Below are 17,854 nucleotides of genomic sequence, written 5' to 3' on the forward strand. Positions count from 1 at the left end.
CGCCGTCGCCGTGCTGTACACCCTACTTTGGGGAACACTCGCTCTGAAATTGTATGGATTTTGTCTTGGATACGCTTGTCCGAGAGGAAAAGAGAATAGTCCCAATAAGATGAAAGCCAGAACGGCACGCTTTGCATGAGCAGACGTCGTGTTTGTAGGGCGACTGCACAGAGCAAGAGGACACGGGAAAGAGCATGCATGTGGAGCCAAAGCCTTACCCAAAATTCCGTATCCTGAATATGTCTGCCTGCAATGTGTGTGTCTGGGCGGGAATAGAGTAGATGCCTGCTGTGGCCTTTCTCAAAGTTAACATGGCAAGCTCAGTCCGAGCTTGCAAAGAACCTTAGAAATGCTGGTTGCTTGGTGTCTTCACTAACTCTAGGAACTTTATTTGCCAACATGTAATGCTCACAGTTTGTTTGACCTGATATGCAGTAACAGTGAGCAAGCTTAAAAAAATGTGCAACCTGGTGGTAGGCCGACGATGATGCACAAATTGCTTTGACTTACGCCATTTTGTGTGTCTGAGACATAGTTTTGGCTTGAAATGCTAAAGTATTGAAATGAAAACTCAAATTAGCTTTAGAAGAAAGTGTCATTTGGTATGCTGTTTGGAATTTCGTTGACTGAGTTGCACCGGCTACCCAAAGCGGCTACGCGCATGGTGACCACTGACGACGTGAGCAAAGGGAAGCTAGCTCAGTTATTTTCGAACACTGAGATATCGGTTAGTTTCCCGGATAGATGATTTTTCTGCAGAGAGACGTTTGGTAGTTGATGTAAAAGTGAGAAATGCCTTGTACATCGACATGTGAATCTAGCCCTAATCGACAGACGTCCCAATGCTCTTCACGTTCGAAGACCGAAGCGCGAGGCCATCTGTGACGTGATAATTAGCCAACATTCTTACAGTGAAACATCAGGGGAGTCAGACAGAAGAATGATTCAACTTTCCGTCTTCGCAAACCTAATCGGGCCAGTAGTGTTTCGCTGCCAAAGGTTCGAGCACGTGTAGGGTGAAAACCCCGAATCACAGACTTCCGGTAGTCATCTGCTCAGTGATCTCACTCGCAACATGTTCAGGAATCAGTTAATTAGCATTATTTTAGTTGTTATGATTTTAGAAATTGCAAGCGAACGAGTGCGTGGCCTTCAGGTAGAAGGGGCTTGTCCCACTTAGTGGTGGTGAAACAAGATTCCTGGTTTTCATGAGGGTTCTAGCACTACCAAATTGCGTGTGCTCTTGTGGGAAGTTCCAAGCCCCACTAGAAACAACGGTAACAGTGGAAACAACGCAAATGCATGTCAGTGAGAGAGTTTCTGACTACTTGCTAAAACAGTTCCTAAGTCTCGTACGAATAGTGGCCCCCTTCTCCGCGCATTCTTCGGTTTAGTCACGTGATTATCTACATATGATTATTTTTTAGCTCGAAAACTCATTTCTTATCCACCGTGAAACTGCAGAGCGCGACTAGAGCGCTGTTACACAACGACGTCATGAACGCAGCCATTGAGACCCTATCTGCTGCACAAGCTAGTCTTATCCGTTGTTATGACAAACGCTGATAGAAATTAAGGAACGTATAATCCTTTGCATATATCTGGGGTCTAAAAGTGATCTGTTTAATCATAGAAGGCTCTACCAACCCCATGAGTACAGTTTGGGAGGAATCCTCAAAGCTCATAGCTTGAAGAGACTAGAAAACAGCGGAATCAACGGAGCTGCTGTATAGGGCACGGGATACTGAATAATGTTAAACAAAGTTGCCCTATTTTGGGGCCTCACCAATGGCTATCTTCCCACAGCAACCCAACACCACGATGACAACTTGTTCCTAAAGATAATGCGCCCCTTAAATCCCATAACTATTGTTCGCGGCACTGGACTTGCTCATGCGGTCTGGTGGAAAGGGGTATGAGAGACTCATGGGCATGGCGGGTACTATGGTTGTAGGAATGACTGCCTCTGCGGTACCTGGGAGGTGCATAGGAAAACAACTGAACCAGCAGCACAAGCTCGTTGCAAAATTTTTACATTTTACATGCCTTGGGAAAAACTCCGCTGATATTCTTGTTGGCCACGAGTTGCCAGTGGTGTGCGCTGTGGAGACCCTGAATTGATGAGAGCTTTGCGTCCAATGCAGGTAGCGTCCAATGCAGGGAAGCGGGCTGAGCTTCCACAAATGCTGTGCATGCCGCGTGGCACACACTGGAGGCTGGATTTATTCAGATTATAAATGCGCATAAAAGTCTGCACTATTTTGTCCCGACAAAGAGGAAAAATTGCTGCACTAGAAGACTGCCGTTTCGTCACCTAGATTAAAAGGGGTACGGATTTCCTAGCATCCCCTTCAGCTCTGAATGCTAGAGGCGCCCCCTGTGAGGTACTCAAAAGTGCTGGAGGAAAAGAATGTATCAGTCCGAGAGGCTTCGTCTGCCTGCATTTGACACAGCGGAGAGGGATGCCAATCTGGTACCAGCGGAGGCTCATAAATCTAGATCTGTGCTGACAACGTCTTGCATCTGCATGGATAAATGTCTATTCGTCCGCAGACTCTGTTTGCGACCAGGCCACGCTGGCCGTGAACAGAGTCTGCTGCTTCATTGCATCGATAAAGCTGAGGCTTCTGATTGCTTGACTATCAATTTTGGCATAGCGCTAACCGGTTGTTCCTGAAGCTGCTGCCCCTTCTGCTGTTCGCTTGCTTCAATCCGTTTTCCATCAATATAGCGGCTTTTAACTGCCTAAAAATCCAACAAGGAACAAGTTACTCACTTAAATGCTAGCCTCTGCCGAGTTTGATAACTCTTGTCACTGCTGCTCATTGCTACACAGGGAGTAGATATAGTAAAGACAAACCTCCAGCTCCTTGTGAAGTCTTTCTATTTCGTCTCTCTTGGTTGTGACCTAAAATGGCAGCAAGAACGAATAGGGCAGGGGGTGCAAGCCGGCTGTTGTTTTTCGCATGCACACGCGTTGAAGTGTTCTTGCAGGCGTCGATAGTTAGTTGTTCGTTTGCATTTTGTATGGCTATGGCTATCCCAGCTGTGAGACTAATTCGTCCCTTAGACATGTAAGAGGTGTCTGTGACATCCTGGTCGAAAAGTAAGTAATTTTCTTGCCTCCTTATGAAGAACTTGCAACTCTGAAACGGCGGCGCGGAGCTGTTTGGTTTTGGTGCGAACATCCTGGGGGCCAGCCACAGCAACGCGGACAAATGACGATGAAAGTATGAATTGCTATATCTAAAGGCAGCTACTTGAAGATTCGTACCACTTGTAGAGTTTGCATTTGAGCGAAAACCTCAGCTCCAGGTTGCTTGTGGAGCGCCGTCTGATTCAAAGTAGAAAGCAGCACAGCACATGGCCCCTGAACTAAGAGATCCACACGAAATCGCTTGATGGCTTTTGCTCTAGTCCTGTAGTGCAGTCGTTTGGCAGTTCTAAGTATACCTTGAGTTGCACGAAGAGCTTTTCCCTCTCTTGTATCTGCAGATCTCTTTCAATAACCTGAGCCCGCGTACAGTTTTGCGTTAAAAGCACTGGATATCAAACTACGCCAAGACCAAGCTACAGTTCTGTGCCCTTGCTTGAAATTGTCTGTACACATACCTCCTCAGTCTTGGCGATCAGTCGTTTCTGCAAAGACTGAATCTTCTTTACCAGTTCCATCTTGGCTGGGTCAGTCCCTTCAAGCCGTCTCCACCTGTGTACATTCATGGGCGTTGCCAGTGCTTCAGTTAAAGCTCTGACCTTTGTCCTCTCTGCGCAAAACAGTCTCAGTACAAGCCAAAGAAAGATGCTGCACTGTGTGTTTCTACTGTGTAGTTTGGTTTATTGCGCTTGGCGAATTTATTCGGCAGTAGAGCGAAGCGCATGGCGACATCTAGGATATGTTTACACACGCACAGCTGAACGTGCACGCCTTCAGGTGGTCAGCACTTGCCTTGCAGTAATTCCTTCTGCAGCTGTAAGATTTCTCGCTTGAGTGCTTCCATTTCAGCTACGCCTCCTTCAAGGTTGCGAAGTTCCCGTCTGAACGCCAAACACTGTCGGCTCCAGTCTTTTATCTCTTTGAGCCTCTCCTGAATGAAAACACCAAAATCTCGGGTACTGGAACTGAATGCCAGATCTGGCGAATAGAACTTTTATTAGAATAGAGTGAGCAGCCTCGCAAAAAATACAGTAAGGAAAAATGTCGTCATCTAAGTCCAGCCATTTGTTGTGGAAGCCAGCCTTCTCACCTTTTAGACTAGTGAGCGGCACAACATACCTTGTACTGAGCTTCACCTTTTGCCAGCGTGGATTCTTGGATTTTCACCTTTTCGTATAGAAGAGCCAACTCTTGATTTCTCTTAAGCAGTTGATTTCCCAGCATATCCCTTTCCGCCAATATCTGCGAAAGCCATCTTGCACAGTAGAACAGTGAAGAACCGCCTAAAACGGCTGGTGGAGGGGAGGCAATAACACGCAAGAGAGCTTCTTCTTTCCCTGGATAATTTACCATACCGCTGAGAACTCCTTTGCCTGGTTGGCCTTCTCAGCCGTGGCCTCTTGCATTGTCTCTTCAAGCTTCTTAATTTCACGTCTGCACACACCAGTGCTCAGTGCCCTGCTAGTGATTCGATTCTAGTTTAGACACAACGAAACAAGCACTTTAGCTTTTATACTCTAGGTTCGATAATGAGTGGCTCGCCAGTGGTCAGCTGTGCGGTTCATTTTTCACTGAACTTGCTTTTGTGACGCAATGATCTGCTCAAGAGAGCCAAGTTTCTTCTCAGCCTTGCCCAGGTCATCCTTCAGCTTTTCATTTTCTGATGTTATTCTTCTATGTTCGAAATGCTGCTTCAGCAACCCTGCATCTTTTCCCTTTATTTCTTCCTTTAGTTGGCCCACTTGCTGAAACATGAGCTTAAACTTACTGCAGCAAGGCATCAGAAACACGACCAAACGGGCATAATTGTTCCAGATACATGTCGGTTAACACCACTTGTAATGCACACCCCTAAAAGCGTGCCCTCGGGCAAGGTGCTCATGAAACCTATATTAGGCATTGTTTGCCTCCACCGACGTGAATGGGACAGAAAACAAAACACGCACATTCATCTTAGGTATGCGTCGCTTACTGTTTTAGCTCTGTCATTTCGTCGAGACTGGCTATAAGATTTCTGGAGAAAAGGTTTCTATCGGAACGCACAGCCTCATACAATGTCTTCTGCGCAGCAAGTTTTGCATGTTGTTCTCCAATGGATCGCTGCAGCTCAGCCACTCGCAGTTCCTCGTTTTTGAGCTGCTCTAGACTTTCTAAGTATCTGAATTCAAGCAGCAGGGTAGCCTCGAGGGATAAAAATATGTTAATTTGTCTGGGACAGCTTTGGTGTGCTGTGAGCAGAGTCGGTCCAAAACACAGTAGTGTGCTTAGCACCTCCGCCAGTAAAAGTACAATCGGGGACTTCGAATTCAAATTTGTCACCATTAAGGTTTAAGGCGAACACTTATCGAACACTTCCTCGCAAACTCCGCAACAGATAATTGTGGCATAAATTCTGGTGGGGCCCGACTTTTGATTGCTCCTGTTGAGAGTGTGTCCGTAGCGATCCCTTTCCGCTTCAAGTGTTTCTACTTTTTGCTGTAATTGCTGGCATTCCCGCCGAAACCTATTGAACAAGAAATATGTTCTAATGATATTAGAACACGGCAATCTGCAGGGTAAACTTCACGAATGCTGGCCACTCAGCGGTGACCACCTGCGCTGAAAGGCGGTTATTTGCAAAAAGAAACAATCTTTAACAAAGGTGAACGTACCCCTCAACTTCTTTCTCAAGGTGCTCGCAGTGAGTCAGTTGCTGCTTGGCCAGGTCTGCATGCTTCTTCACAGTCGCGTCCGCATTAAGAAGGTTCTTAGACAACAAATCCCTTTGCGCAAGACATAATTATCAACAACAGGTAACGCGTAGTGGCGGACCTGGCGTTGTTGTGAAGGATTGCTCTCATCCACAAGCGGCATCGCTACAGCATAGCACAATTATAATTCGACAGCAGGTCACCTCTCGCGCAACAGGGATTCGATTTGGCGCTTGTCATTCTCTGCCTGCGTTCCATTCAACAAAAAGGGGAATTTTGGTCAAAACATCAGGAAGCAAGTTAACTCTAGCGAATAAGAAGTGGAGTGACGACAAGCCGGGCAGATGGTGGCAGATGGACACATATGCTGCCTATTCTTTGCTTTGCTATGCCACCATTACGCAAGAGGAAGCTTTTGTTCATGGTACCTGCTGCTTTAGTGTGTCCATTTCCTTTTCTGAAGCGGATGTTTCTAGCCTCAGCGCTGTGAAATTTCAACACACTGCCACGGAAAAGCTGCTCTGTTTAATTGTCTTTATGGTGAATCTATGACACGAAGCGCCGGCTTGTTGCACGTAGCGGGCGGAAGTGGCAAAACTAAACAGGAGAGGGACCGATCGACAAGAGTTACCGGTCGCTTGCTCATCTAAAGTGCGTTTGTCCGCCTCAAGGACCTGCATCTTCTTCTTCAGAAGTTCGTGAAGCTTGATCACTCGATCCTGCATCCAGGAATTTCTAAATTGCAGGGAGCTATTTTCGTGTGTTTATGGTGTGATATAAAAATGCCGGCATGTAAAAGCAAGCAAAGCAGCGATTCAACTGTGCAAAAGCCCCATGAGCCGAAGTTTCTGAGTCCAACACTTCAGTTCAGAGTCGATTTTGAGTTGCTGCTCGCCTTTTCAGATCTCATGCGCTCGAGCTCTTCCTGCTTTGCCCTCAGCTCCGCTTCTCTTTCCCTGAAGCCCCACAAACAGGTAGGCAACAAGAGTTCAGGTGACGCAGTACATCATACTTGTGGGCAATTCCGCAGGAGGGCAAATATGATGCTTAACACTATCAGCTGCCCTTGCAGAGTTACACAAGCGAGCTCCAAGGAGAGAAAACCAGAATACAAATGCCATCCGAATAATTCGCACTCGTTTGCTGCCTTGAGACGGCTATTCTTGTAGATCTGGTCATTTAGACGAAGCTCTGTTTGCTGCACACCCACGGAAGCACGTGATGATTTTCAAAATTGCGTCAATGCAAGGATATTTAAACGCTTCTGGAGGATATGCGCAGGCAACATATACTTACGGCAATGCGCCTCTGAATTTCCTGTGATTCTTGCACCTCTTGCTGAACTTGCTGCTGAGTCACGGACAGCTGCTGTTGCAGGGCAGTGATCTAAATGAACAAAAGCCTCGCATGTAAGAGGAGTTTAGAAGCCATCAAACGCATTCGTGATAGTTTTTCCTTGATCAATTCGTGTGTGGTGCGGCGGTAATGCCATTCTTGATTTTGAGAATGGTCTTACTTGCTCCTCTGACTGTGCCAGCTCTGCTTGTTTCTTTGCAATTTCTTGCTGTTGTTGCTCAAAGTGCGCTCTGCAATTGACTGACCACAAGCGAGTAGGACGAGTTTGTTTGCCGAGTCATGCGTTAGCATAATCACGCTGGCTCGCTCTTGTGACCACTTTAGATTCTTAGACTTGAGTGGACACGTGCATGATGTGCTGCAGCTACTTCTCGTTTCCGCGCTACTTTTGTGTAATTTGACTTGTTCTGTTTGAGCTGCCTTTCTAGGCGTTCTCGCTTTTTTGCCTCCTCTTCAGCTGCAGCACGCCGGTCCTGCAATTGTTCCTGCGTAGTGTAAAGGTCTTGAAGACCTGAGGAGATTCATTATCAACCGAGAATGCTTTGTGGAGTCCAAAGCAGCACTATCACGCCGACATAGCAGAACGTCTAGCAACAACTATAAAAGAATAGTGATTTGTCCACCGCTGAACAATAAATATTCTGACAAAAATAGGTGAATGTCCCATTGCATGAACCAGCAATAAAAGGAAAAAACGGATGTCTTTCTATGCTGTCGGTGGAAGCACCAACTCACAATTGGCCCTCCCACGTAAGGCAGCTTTTAATCACGCAGCAGGGGCGTATATATGTTATAAAATGTTAATAGCTGCTGAAACGTTTGTTGCCATAGTCTCATTAATCTGCTGTTACTGTAGGACTTGCCTTTAGATAACTTGGATTCTAGGTCTTTAATAGTCTTCATAGCTTCAAAGTTGTCTCTTGTTAGAGACTCGCTGGTGGACGTGAGCCTGTCAGTCACTGAAGAAATGCGGAAGCGCCAGTGAAAGGTTCAACAACGTGTTAGACTGTATTCATCAGCGAAAAGCTCTACATATTCTACCTGAAAACTGTGGACCTCAGGTGACATCTTCCTTGCCATGCCGCAAAAAAACTGATATTTACAGCATTTCCGCACTTGATTGCAATTTGTCTCGTTCTTGTAGTAATTCATTCAGGCGGGCATTTTGTTGCAAAGAATGCCGTTCTTCCTCGTCAATCCTCCTGAACCCCTCACGCATCCAGTATTACCTCAAAACGTATTTGGGCATCACAGTGTAGCTGCCATGCCCTGGACTGAAGCTCACTTGTACAATTCTTCAATTTGAGCTCGGAGCTGATTTGCTGCTTTGGTCTCCGCTGCCTCTCGAGCCTTCCCATTGGCTACCTCTATCAAAGAAGCGCTTAAGTCCTACAGAGTCACGCAATGCAGCCAAAATGCGATTCGTGTTTTTTCCCCATATGGTAAGTTTCGCTGCTTGTGAATTTGGGTTCGCAACGGATGCTGGCGCTCACAGTGCAGCTCTGGAACTGCACTGACCCGCTTTAATCGCTTGATGGTCTCCTCTTCGCTACTGGATTCCTTGAGTGCTGCATGAACTTGTGCCGCATTTGCCGCCAGAGCGCTGCTCATCTCCATGCACCTGAGGATGTATAGCCCAGACAAACGAAAAGCGCAGCGCTCTTCACAAGGAAGCTGCAGTAACTAGCAGATTGGGCCCGATACCACAGCCAACATCTTCCAGAAAGGCTTTGCGCAGCGTACTTGGCCTTAAGCTCTAGCTCATTTTTTTGAGAAGTTTTGAGTGCCTGGTGAAGCTTTTCATATTCGCGTCGCAGAAACTCTAACTCTGGGTAGGCCTCCAACTCCTGTAGAGCAAACTGAAGAGCCTCTGGGGTGGTAAATATGTGAAAACAGCTGCTAGCCCCGGAATCATGGATATGACTCAATAAAATGGAGGCAAAGGGCAGATGAGCTGCTGATCTGAGGCGCTACGATTTATGCTTGAGTGCTAAAGCTGCGATTGTTGTTGTCCCTCCCGGTGTTCTTCACCTTCAGCACGTCTTCGCGCTCGTGTTCAAGTGCTCTCATGGTTAGCTGAGCTATATAAGAATCGTCTGCAGGAAGGTTTGCTACTGCATCAGCTGGCGCCGTGTCTGCAACCGCCCCTGTTGAGGAGCCTGCACCCCTTTGTGCTGGTTGCGTTGAAGTTTCTTCTATGGAACCAGGGCCCCCGTAGGTTAAGTACTGTTGAGCACCATCACCCCCTGAAGCATTTGCTGAGCTAGTAGCAAGGGGCGTGAGGTCTTTGGTTTCACCAGGGGCCGAGCACACAATGACTTGCCCTCCGTTGTCGCCATCTTCATCGACAGACCGGAGCAACTCCAATGCACGCCTCTGCTCTACATCTCCTGAGTCGTTGTCTTCCTCTTGTTGCCGCTGCATTTGTTGGTGGCCTCCATGTGCAGAGGCCGGAGCTGCTGCTGAGTTGTGCGACTGTGGCATGGGCGGAAGACTCGAAATTCGACGCACAAGCATATCAGTCTCGTTTTCATGATTATCAGTGTCAGGAGCGTTGCTTTCTTCTATAGCGCCTGGCTCAGAAGCATCTCCTTCAAGCTGTCGTTCATTTGGAGTTATTTGTGTCCCTCTGTTGTCAGAGGAGTAGGCGTCGTTTGCCATATGCTCCATAATCCACAGACTTCGTTCCTGTTATCACTTCTGACAGTGGTTCGCTAAGAGTCCGCCGCTACCAACCTAACGTAGGTGAAACGTGACTTGGGTAAGATCCAGAAAGACCTGAGCCGCCATGAAACAGAAACTTATTCCTCTGCTCTCAAGGCTATCTTTGCCTGGGACTTTGAATGCTTGTGTTTTCTGCAGGTTTCAAGTACTCTGCTCCCCTCTATTAGTTCTATCAATCAAGCTACCTAATAACTCGCTTAAAAAACTGGCATAGTTTGCATTACTAGTAGCTGGAGCCATTACTGCTGTGGGGAACGGCACAGGGGGGCAGCCCAAACCAGGGCTACATTCCACAGCAAGACCACAGACAGACACAAAACGCGTCTGTCCGGATCCCCTGAAGAGTCATGGAAACACTGTAAATGTAGTCTTACACTACGTTTTTTCGCAACTGATTCCTAGTTCTTTAGCGCGCCTCTTCTTCAGTACTTGTGTGACGAGACCTACAGCTGCTACTGAAGGTGCCTGTTTCCTTGACGAAAAGTCGAAACTCCTTAGACATCAGCGTACTGCATACGTTTATTCAGCTTAAAGAAAATGCTTTTAAACGTAATTTAATAATGCGTGGGCTTGGCCTGTGGTTTTTCAGACGCAAATAATGCGGGTTGTGAGGTCACCTTTGGCAGTAGGGGCTCACAGGAAATTCAAAGTACAGTAGCTCTCAAACACAAGTTCTCCGTTATATAATGACTGATTTATACTATTTGGAATGCTCATGAATATCTTTTCTAGACGTGACACTGAAGGCTGCACGAGGTCCTCTGTTTTTAGACATACCTGAGGAGAGTGCAAAAGAGGAAGTATTCGCTCTGAAGCAGTGAAACAGAGAGTGCTCCACCTCAAATTTTCAACTGAACCTCCTTTTACCTAGTTCAAAGCAAGCTGTTCGAATTTTTGGACATTCTGAATGGCGCTTCTTGGCTATCAATCAGAAGCAGCGGCAAAAGCTCGACATCACAGTGGGTCGTTACTAATGGTGAAGAACCGCTCAAATTTACCGGCCCATATACATGTGTAATAAATATTGTTTTCGCCGAGTGGCTTCAGCTAAATGCCATCACTAAGCGAATGTGGTGCGCCACAAACGCAAAACAAGCTTCAGTTACTGGTGCTCTCTTTCTTTTCACCCTAATTGTCAAGCGTGTACTGTTTTTGAGGGACTCGACGCTTAGGCCACCAGCACTGTGAACTTTAAAGGTACTTAGTCTTGGAGTTGTTTCAGCTCTCTCGCCCGAGGCACAACCGCAAAACAAATTTCAGTTACTCGTGCTTCCTTTCTTTCCACCCTAATTGTCTAACGTGTACTGTTTTGGAGGGATGCGACGCTTAGGGTTTGGGACAAAGGCAAGGAAATTGTCCAATCAGTGTCCGTAGAAGCAATTCTTCGCATTAGTGGAATCAGAGTTTGTGTGCGAAGCTGTAAGACGTTTCGCCGCCCATTGGCCAAGGGCGAAAATGAGTTTTATATGTATCAGTGTAGTCAAACTATGACAAACTATTGTACTGTGATCGCACTGCTCACTCACACACAGGTGAGGGCAGCTTCTGTAATTCGCAGCTCTCCGCTCCCGGCAACCGCAGAACTTGAAGTATTGGGGTACGAATATCTGGGATCGCCCCAGCTCTTCGGACAACTCTGAGCCGTACTTTCACTGGAATCGTGCTGGCAAGGGTGAAAAGTGCCAATTATCGAGCTAATCTGGGCGATACAATGAGTACCGAAGCGCATGCCACATGTGAAACCGAAAAAGAAGCCCACATTGGGGCGACAAAGCACGCCGCAACTGATATTATCTCGTTTTTCTCCAGCGTGGACCCTAAAGCCACTTCTTGCAACTGCCACATGCTGAAAAGTGCCATGCAGCAAAATTTTTCGTTGTACATAACTCTACCAAAGTGTTATAGCCCTCTGGGAATCGTAGAAGTCCTCTCAAATCCCGAGGAATGCGCAGGTTTCCTCAATGTATTTCAGGTTTACAGCTTGTAGAGACCAAAAAATTGTTGTGGGAATTTTGCACGTCTTGAAGTGGGAGCACCTGACTTCAGATAGCGAGAAAACGTTTCTGTCAGTAGTTGGCACCGAGATGCAGGAGATGAGGCATTCGTAGGTGTAAGAACACTGCATACTAGCTAGGATACGACGTGTGTGCTTTAGTAACATGTTTGGGCTGGATCTCAGAGTTGCGAGGCAGTGTTCTTTTGTCACTGGAAGTTACGGCAACACTCATGGGGAACAAGCTGCTGTGCTGACAACAACGCTCCCAAGTGTAGCAATGACTTTGCGGAGCGAAACAGTCATTGCTTGCATATGTCTATAAAAGCCTCATTATTTCACAGTGGTGCACTCTTGAGAACAATTTGCTTATTAGCTGACGCCCACTCTCCTGTTAGGCATGTAGGCTCTGGTGCTTTCGGCTGTGACGCTGCTTGCTACCATATCAGTCCGTCAAATCACCAGTAGCATTTTCCTCACAGCAAGAACAACATCGTGTCCCTCTTGTAAAAGCTAGTTTTGCCATCTTGTTGCTGCTTTCATGTTCGGGTAGTCACTGACTCCTCCCGGCCTGTTTAGCAGTATGACAGACGCTATGTGATAATGTACCGGTAGCGCAATGCAAGGTGTGAAACCCAAGTATGCTCTTAGGCGCCTGGATATGCCTTTGTTGTTCAGGCGAATATCTAGGATATTTGACTGCGATGACATGGCAGGCCTCGTCCAGCTCTGCCCACTGAACGAGCTATGGCTACGGCATCGTTCTGCATGACGGGGGGCTCCGCCAGGGACAAATCACGCAATAATTTCAGCAAACGGGTACAGAAAATCTTCAGATACTTATCTTCGTCACACATTCCGGAGTGATACGCTAAATATAGCGAGTTTTCCAGTTTGCGGTGGGCGGCTTCACAGTGGAGCACGCAGTTTCTGTGGCCAACCTGACCTCCGAGGATCATTGTAAAAAATTTTCCATGCAAGCTTTCGATTATTCTTATCAATACATAGCATTTGCTTGAATAGTGAAACCACTCTACAACAGTTTTGCAGGGGATTGAGCTGTTCCATTTTGGTGACCCTATTGCGGCGCCTTCATTGGCATGCGCACACCAGGGAATGTGTCTGCAGTTGCATTGACAGGCTCCCACTTGGCGGAAAAAAAACAATCCGAGGAAGGAATTATGCTGGTGTGACGGAGCTTCAAATAAAACGTTGTAAGGCATCCACTCGTGGTTTGTGGCCCACCCATCCTCTACGGGGCTGCAGTGGCCCCGGGAAGCTCAGAGTTGTACGCTTCTCAGTGGACATTCCAAGTCTTTCTCTTACCTTAAAATCTGATTTGTCTAGAAGCCCACACCCCACATCTCGTGGTTTGTGGTTAGCGCGTTGTTTGCAAGCATCACCCACCCGCTTGTCTATGTCAACTTCTCGCCGGAATACGCCGCGAGCTGTAGGCTGCTTGCATTAAAGTTAGGTGCGCCACAGCTCGTCCCTCTGTATGCTGTTTTTAGGAGTTATTATCCATAAATCAGCCACAGATACCCGAGCATCTTCGTGATTGGCAAACTGCAGCACTCTCCGTGCACACAGGGCTGGTGTCTACTTGGCCGCGTTCCCTTTTAAGGGACCGTAGGGGAGTGTAGAGAGGAGTTGTGACGTGCCTATTCTTCATGTCAGGTGTCTAATTGAGTGCTTCTCGTTCTCTTTAAGGTCCACTTGCCGTACAATGAGCAGACAACACTGGTCGGGTGAACGCCTCTACGTAGGCAATTTACCCTATGACGTCACCGAACGCGAAGTCGACGACCTATTCTACAAGGTGAGCTGCTTGTATCTTTTTTTTCTGGCTAGAGTGGAGAGGCCGAATGACTTGGATTTTGCCGCAGTGAGTGCTGACTTCTTCCCACTTGTGTCATACATCATGCGAAATCATTGCGCAGTTTGGGCGAATTCGCGAAATCGAGGTAAAAAGAAGCCGGAAGCACGATACGTCTTTCGCTTTCGTCGTTTTTGATGACAAATAGTGAGCGTCAACCCTCGAAGATAGCATGCCTGTACGGTTTGCCGGCTATGTAGGTTGCGAACTAACCTGGTGCCGTCGCATTGCTGAGAATCTGGAGCTGCAGGTGCTTTTCTGTGTTGATCAGCTCTGTGGAGGATGCGATAGAGAGGAGGGATGGCATGCGCTATGGCGATATGTGCCTACGCGTTGAACGCGGAGGGGAGCGCCGCGGTGGCCGTGGAGGTGGCGATGGCGGGTCTTATGGACCTCCAAGGCGGTACGTCGTTTCCGAAGCTTTGGAATCTTGATTTGAAGACAAATTGCAGCATAAGCTATCTGTGCATTCTTTAGGGCAGAACAAATTTCTCATCAGGGACCGCTGACGATGACGAGGCATGATAAAACCCCGTCCACACTGTTTATGCAACGAGCTCAGTATTATTCCTGCAGTGAACATTCGCTGGAAGAGCTGAGTAGTGCTGTGATTTTTAAAGGAAGTGGTGACAGACAGAACGTGCAGTGAGAAATTTCAGAATTCTTTTAGACGTGTTGCTCTTGCTCTACAGTTCGGCATTCCGTGTTCGTGTACTTGGCCTCCCGCCGACCGCCAGCTGGCAGGACCTCAAAGACCATATGCGCAAGGCTGGAGATGTTGGTTTTGCAAGCGTTGAAAATAGGGTGAGGCTGGAGTAACTACATTGCCGTGCGTAGCAGGGTGAGACTGGAGTAATTTTCTTGCCGTGCACGCCAAAATCATTTATTGCAAGCAAGGTCGCTCGGTATATCTCATTAGGCGCTGCGTTGCCTGGCACGTGTCATAAGAGCTCTAAAGCTCTGATGTGCTTCACCGTGCTGTAAGAGCTCTGGAGCTCTGACGTGCTTTACCGTGCTGAGTACGAAGGTAACTTTCGTTGGAGCTGCTTATGGTGATTTGGGGACTTGGTATTAAGCGACTGAGTATGGAAGTTGGCAGGTGCTTCAGTAGCGACTCCGTACAACAGGGAGAAGCCGCATCCAGTATGTGGGGGTGTAGGGTTCAGGGTAACTTATTTGGAGTTGTTCTGGACTGACCGTGCTGTTGGGAAGCTTGGCGCAAATGGCTGTGGGGATTTGAGTTGCAAGGGTCCGTATGCTGACCCAAGAGCTCTCGACTCGGGCCCTTGGAGCTCCAACCCTAGATTTCGCTCTGGATTTTCGTTCTTCAGGAGGGTTTGGGCTGACAATGTGTTGGCGTTTTCGCGGCAACGAAGATCGTTTTATCAAGTGGTTTTTGCAGCGCTGGGGCATTGTGTCTTCTCTCTATGCATCGCATATTGGCTGTTGGGTTGTGGCAATTTGGGCGTTGGAACTGTTGCTTGGATGTGCTATACACTACATGAGGCAACATGCTTGTTCACATGCCAGTGTTCTATGCGCTGCCCAGGTAGGTATTGTGGAGTATCCTACTCGAGAAGAAATGGAGTACGCTATAAAGCGTTTGGACAGAAGCGAATTTTGCAACATTTTCCACCGTGCGCAAATCCGCGTCGAGCGTGATTACGTAAGATACTGCTGGCACTTTGACCGATGCATTCTACTGCTTTGCTAGGGAGGTTTAGCCGTGGCAAATACGATGCATTCTACTGCTTTGCTAGGGAGGTTTAGCCGTGGCAAATACTCATTCCGTAACAATGGCAACCATTTTGTATGGAGAGGATATGACTGTGTGCTTTCCAGGGATCTGGGGAAGATGGATACGAGCGTGGTGGCCGGTAAGCACGTGCAGAGTTGCATTCGACAAATATCAGACGCATTCGACATATCAGACTGTCACTACATTACTCTGCTTTTCCCCTACAGAGCGCATAGCTCGAACCTTTTTGTTCAACGCAAACCACTTCGTTTCTAGTATTTCTTTTCAAGTGTTATGAGCGCCCAATATGTTCAGGCGAAGCCGCAGCAACTCTGTGAGAAGAAATCGATCGCGGTCCCCGAGACACGTGTCGTCGTATGCTGAGCATGAATCATCGTCCAGACGCCGAAGGAGTCGTTCCAGATCTCCAGCAGCGTGTCAGTCGAATGCACACTCTGACGCGGAACAGTGTCTGTCGGTGCGTAGTGATAAAGGAGGCACAGCTGACTCGGGGGACATTCATGAGTCGCATACGCGTCCAAATTCGCGCTCACGGTCGGGATCGCCGCGTGCCCAACGTCATTCTGAGTCACGTGAGCATGCAGCCTCTCACACCAGTGAGCAGAAAAGGCCAACTGAACCCCGTGGCCGGTCAAGGTCCTGCTCTGGCACCCTACCGCTACAGCCTACGGACCAAAATCATTCTGAGGCATCCATCAGGGATTGATTCTCCTAGAAGTCTACGGATTCCGAGAGGACGACTGCTTGTCGCCTTTGCATGTATTTCGAATTGCCTGAACTAGGGTTTCAACTGGTGCAATTTTCTGAACTTGCTACTGAGCCTCTAATATGAGTTCTATTGTTTCATGACATGGCCAGCACCCAGCCTTTGGTATAAGCTGTGCGGAAGCGACGTCACCGCTTCTGAGGCGTTGGCCAATGTGCGTTGAGCGTATGCCACATGTTCAGTAGAATCAGCCACGGCTTGCTCCAGGGTGCCTTTGGAAAAAAGGCACCAAAAGTTTGGCGTGGCATCAAGGAACAAGAAACGTGCAATTTGATCAGTACCGTTGCCAGTTTCCTAGTAATTCACCCTTCACATGGAGTCAATTCACAGGTTGGGTAATGTATCTGTGCACGGATGGGCATGCACCGTTCAGACAACCCACTCAGGTTATGATCAACCATCCGTACAAAACCAACCACTTCGAATTCCTAATCTAACTACGCTCTTACGGGAAGTCCAGTTAAGCTGTGCTTTTAAGCCCCACGTAGAACGGCTTGTTAAAGAGGCATCTGGTATCCCCTCGGATATACGAATGGAATCAACATGGTTATGTGGCTTTGAAAAATAAACGTAGTTTAAGACGAAGCGCAGCGCAGAGTAATTGTGCTGAGGATGAAGAACGCTGCTAGGGAAAATCATGCCCTAGACCGCGAGCAACAACGCACTGTGAAGGATTTCTGACGTTTTGAACGAGATTCTGACGAGAGCTCGTTTCCATCTACGTACACACCGGGTTGATGGTCGACAGCCGACGTGTTCTCTGTTGGCAAACAATACTTGCGGTTCGCCTCACTATTGGAATGCCGAGCTACCCTTAAACAAATAAGTTTTATCAATCTTTGTCGCTTTGACAAGGCATACTTTTTATCTGAGGGGACCTGACCAGCAGCAGCTTTTGCGTGTTGGCGCTGCGCCGTGGGACTGCCTGTTCCTTTAGGTGCCAAGCAGCATGGGACAGCTCTTGTAGCAGTTGGCGCTGCAATTTTGCTGAAGCACCCTTCGGCCGATACAGGGGATTGTTGATCTTCTCCAGGAGCAAGGCACCTTGCGGCGTTTAATGCCTCGTGGGGAAGACTCTTCGCTGTACACGTGGCATTTGTCATTGACCCAACACCATTGTTATCCTCATTGAGGAGGCCCGCGTTGTTGCTGGTGCGCATTCCGATGCCAATAAGCGTTTCTTCTTGTGTTTTTGTATGCTCTTCACCAACTAGGCTGCTTTGAGGCAGCAAAGCGTCTAGCAGGACATCTAGTTCCTGATTGTCAGTGGGAGCATTCTGTTTATGTTTTGACTCCGTTTGATTGAGTGTGCCTTCTAAAGTCAAACTGTTTTTAATGCTTTGCGGCTCCTCATTTGATGCTTCAGCTGCCACTATTCTCTGCCATGGCAATACTGGGCGAGGCCCAAAGTTCCGCAACAAGGGTTCATCCAGATCTGCAGGACGCAAAAGAGCCGTTTGGATATTACTAGCCGTTGCATATGCCGAGCGCTTCTGTCTAGGTTTGATAAGCTCTCTCACCCAGCGCCTTGCCGCG

General features: G+C 47.7%; 5 protein-coding genes across 5 annotated transcripts; 1 reads left to right on the top strand and 4 right to left on the bottom strand.

Moving 5' to 3' along the window:
- Positions 1–4,500: 4,500 nt before the first annotated feature.
- ENH_00003340 (hypothetical protein, conserved) lies at positions 4,501–4,908 on the bottom strand (the record flags this gene model as incomplete). The annotated part of the gene is made up of 2 exons (XM_013578041.1): positions 4,501–4,588; positions 4,745–4,908. The coding sequence occupies 2 exons, from the start codon at positions 4,906–4,908 to the stop codon at positions 4,501–4,503; spliced, it is 252 nt and encodes an 83-aa protein (XP_013433495.1).
- A 214-nt stretch (positions 4,909–5,122) lies between these two features.
- ENH_00003350 (hypothetical protein) lies at positions 5,123–6,569 on the bottom strand (the record flags this gene model as incomplete). The annotated part of the gene is made up of 4 exons (XM_013578042.1): positions 5,123–5,312; positions 5,806–5,916; positions 6,048–6,091; positions 6,459–6,569. 4 exons carry the CDS (start codon positions 6,567–6,569, stop codon positions 5,123–5,125), a joined length of 456 nt encoding a protein of 151 aa, XP_013433496.1.
- A 174-nt stretch (positions 6,570–6,743) lies between these two features.
- ENH_00003360 (hypothetical protein, conserved) lies at positions 6,744–8,811 on the bottom strand (the record flags this gene model as incomplete). Its single annotated transcript, XM_013578043.1, has 7 exons — positions 6,744–6,800; positions 7,141–7,230; positions 7,361–7,430; positions 7,603–7,711; positions 8,317–8,402; positions 8,486–8,589; positions 8,719–8,811. 7 exons carry the CDS (start codon positions 8,809–8,811, stop codon positions 6,744–6,746), a joined length of 609 nt encoding a protein of 202 aa, XP_013433497.1.
- Positions 8,812–9,177: 366 nt separating this feature from the next.
- Positions 9,178–9,870, bottom strand: ENH_00003370 (hypothetical protein, conserved; the record flags this gene model as incomplete). The annotated part of the gene is made up of 1 exon (XM_013578044.1): positions 9,178–9,870. One exon carries the CDS (start codon positions 9,868–9,870, stop codon positions 9,178–9,180), a length of 693 nt encoding a protein of 230 aa, XP_013433498.1.
- Positions 9,871–13,643: 3,773 nt separating this feature from the next.
- Positions 13,644–16,258, top strand: ENH_00003380 (splicing factor, putative; the record flags this gene model as incomplete). The annotated part of the gene is made up of 7 exons (XM_013578045.1): positions 13,644–13,736; positions 13,858–13,940; positions 14,065–14,196; positions 14,486–14,597; positions 15,343–15,459; positions 15,636–15,670; positions 15,847–16,258. The coding sequence occupies 7 exons, from the start codon at positions 13,644–13,646 to the stop codon at positions 16,256–16,258; spliced, it is 984 nt and encodes a 327-aa protein (XP_013433499.1).
- Positions 16,259–17,854: the final 1,596 nt, after the last annotated feature.

The sequence above is a fragment of the Eimeria necatrix genome, genomic scaffold, assembly GCF_000499385.1.
Source record: "Eimeria necatrix Houghton genomic scaffold, Enh_scaff10, whole genome shotgun sequence".
In the NCBI taxonomy this organism is placed as follows: domain Eukaryota; phylum Apicomplexa; class Conoidasida; order Eucoccidiorida; family Eimeriidae; genus Eimeria; species Eimeria necatrix.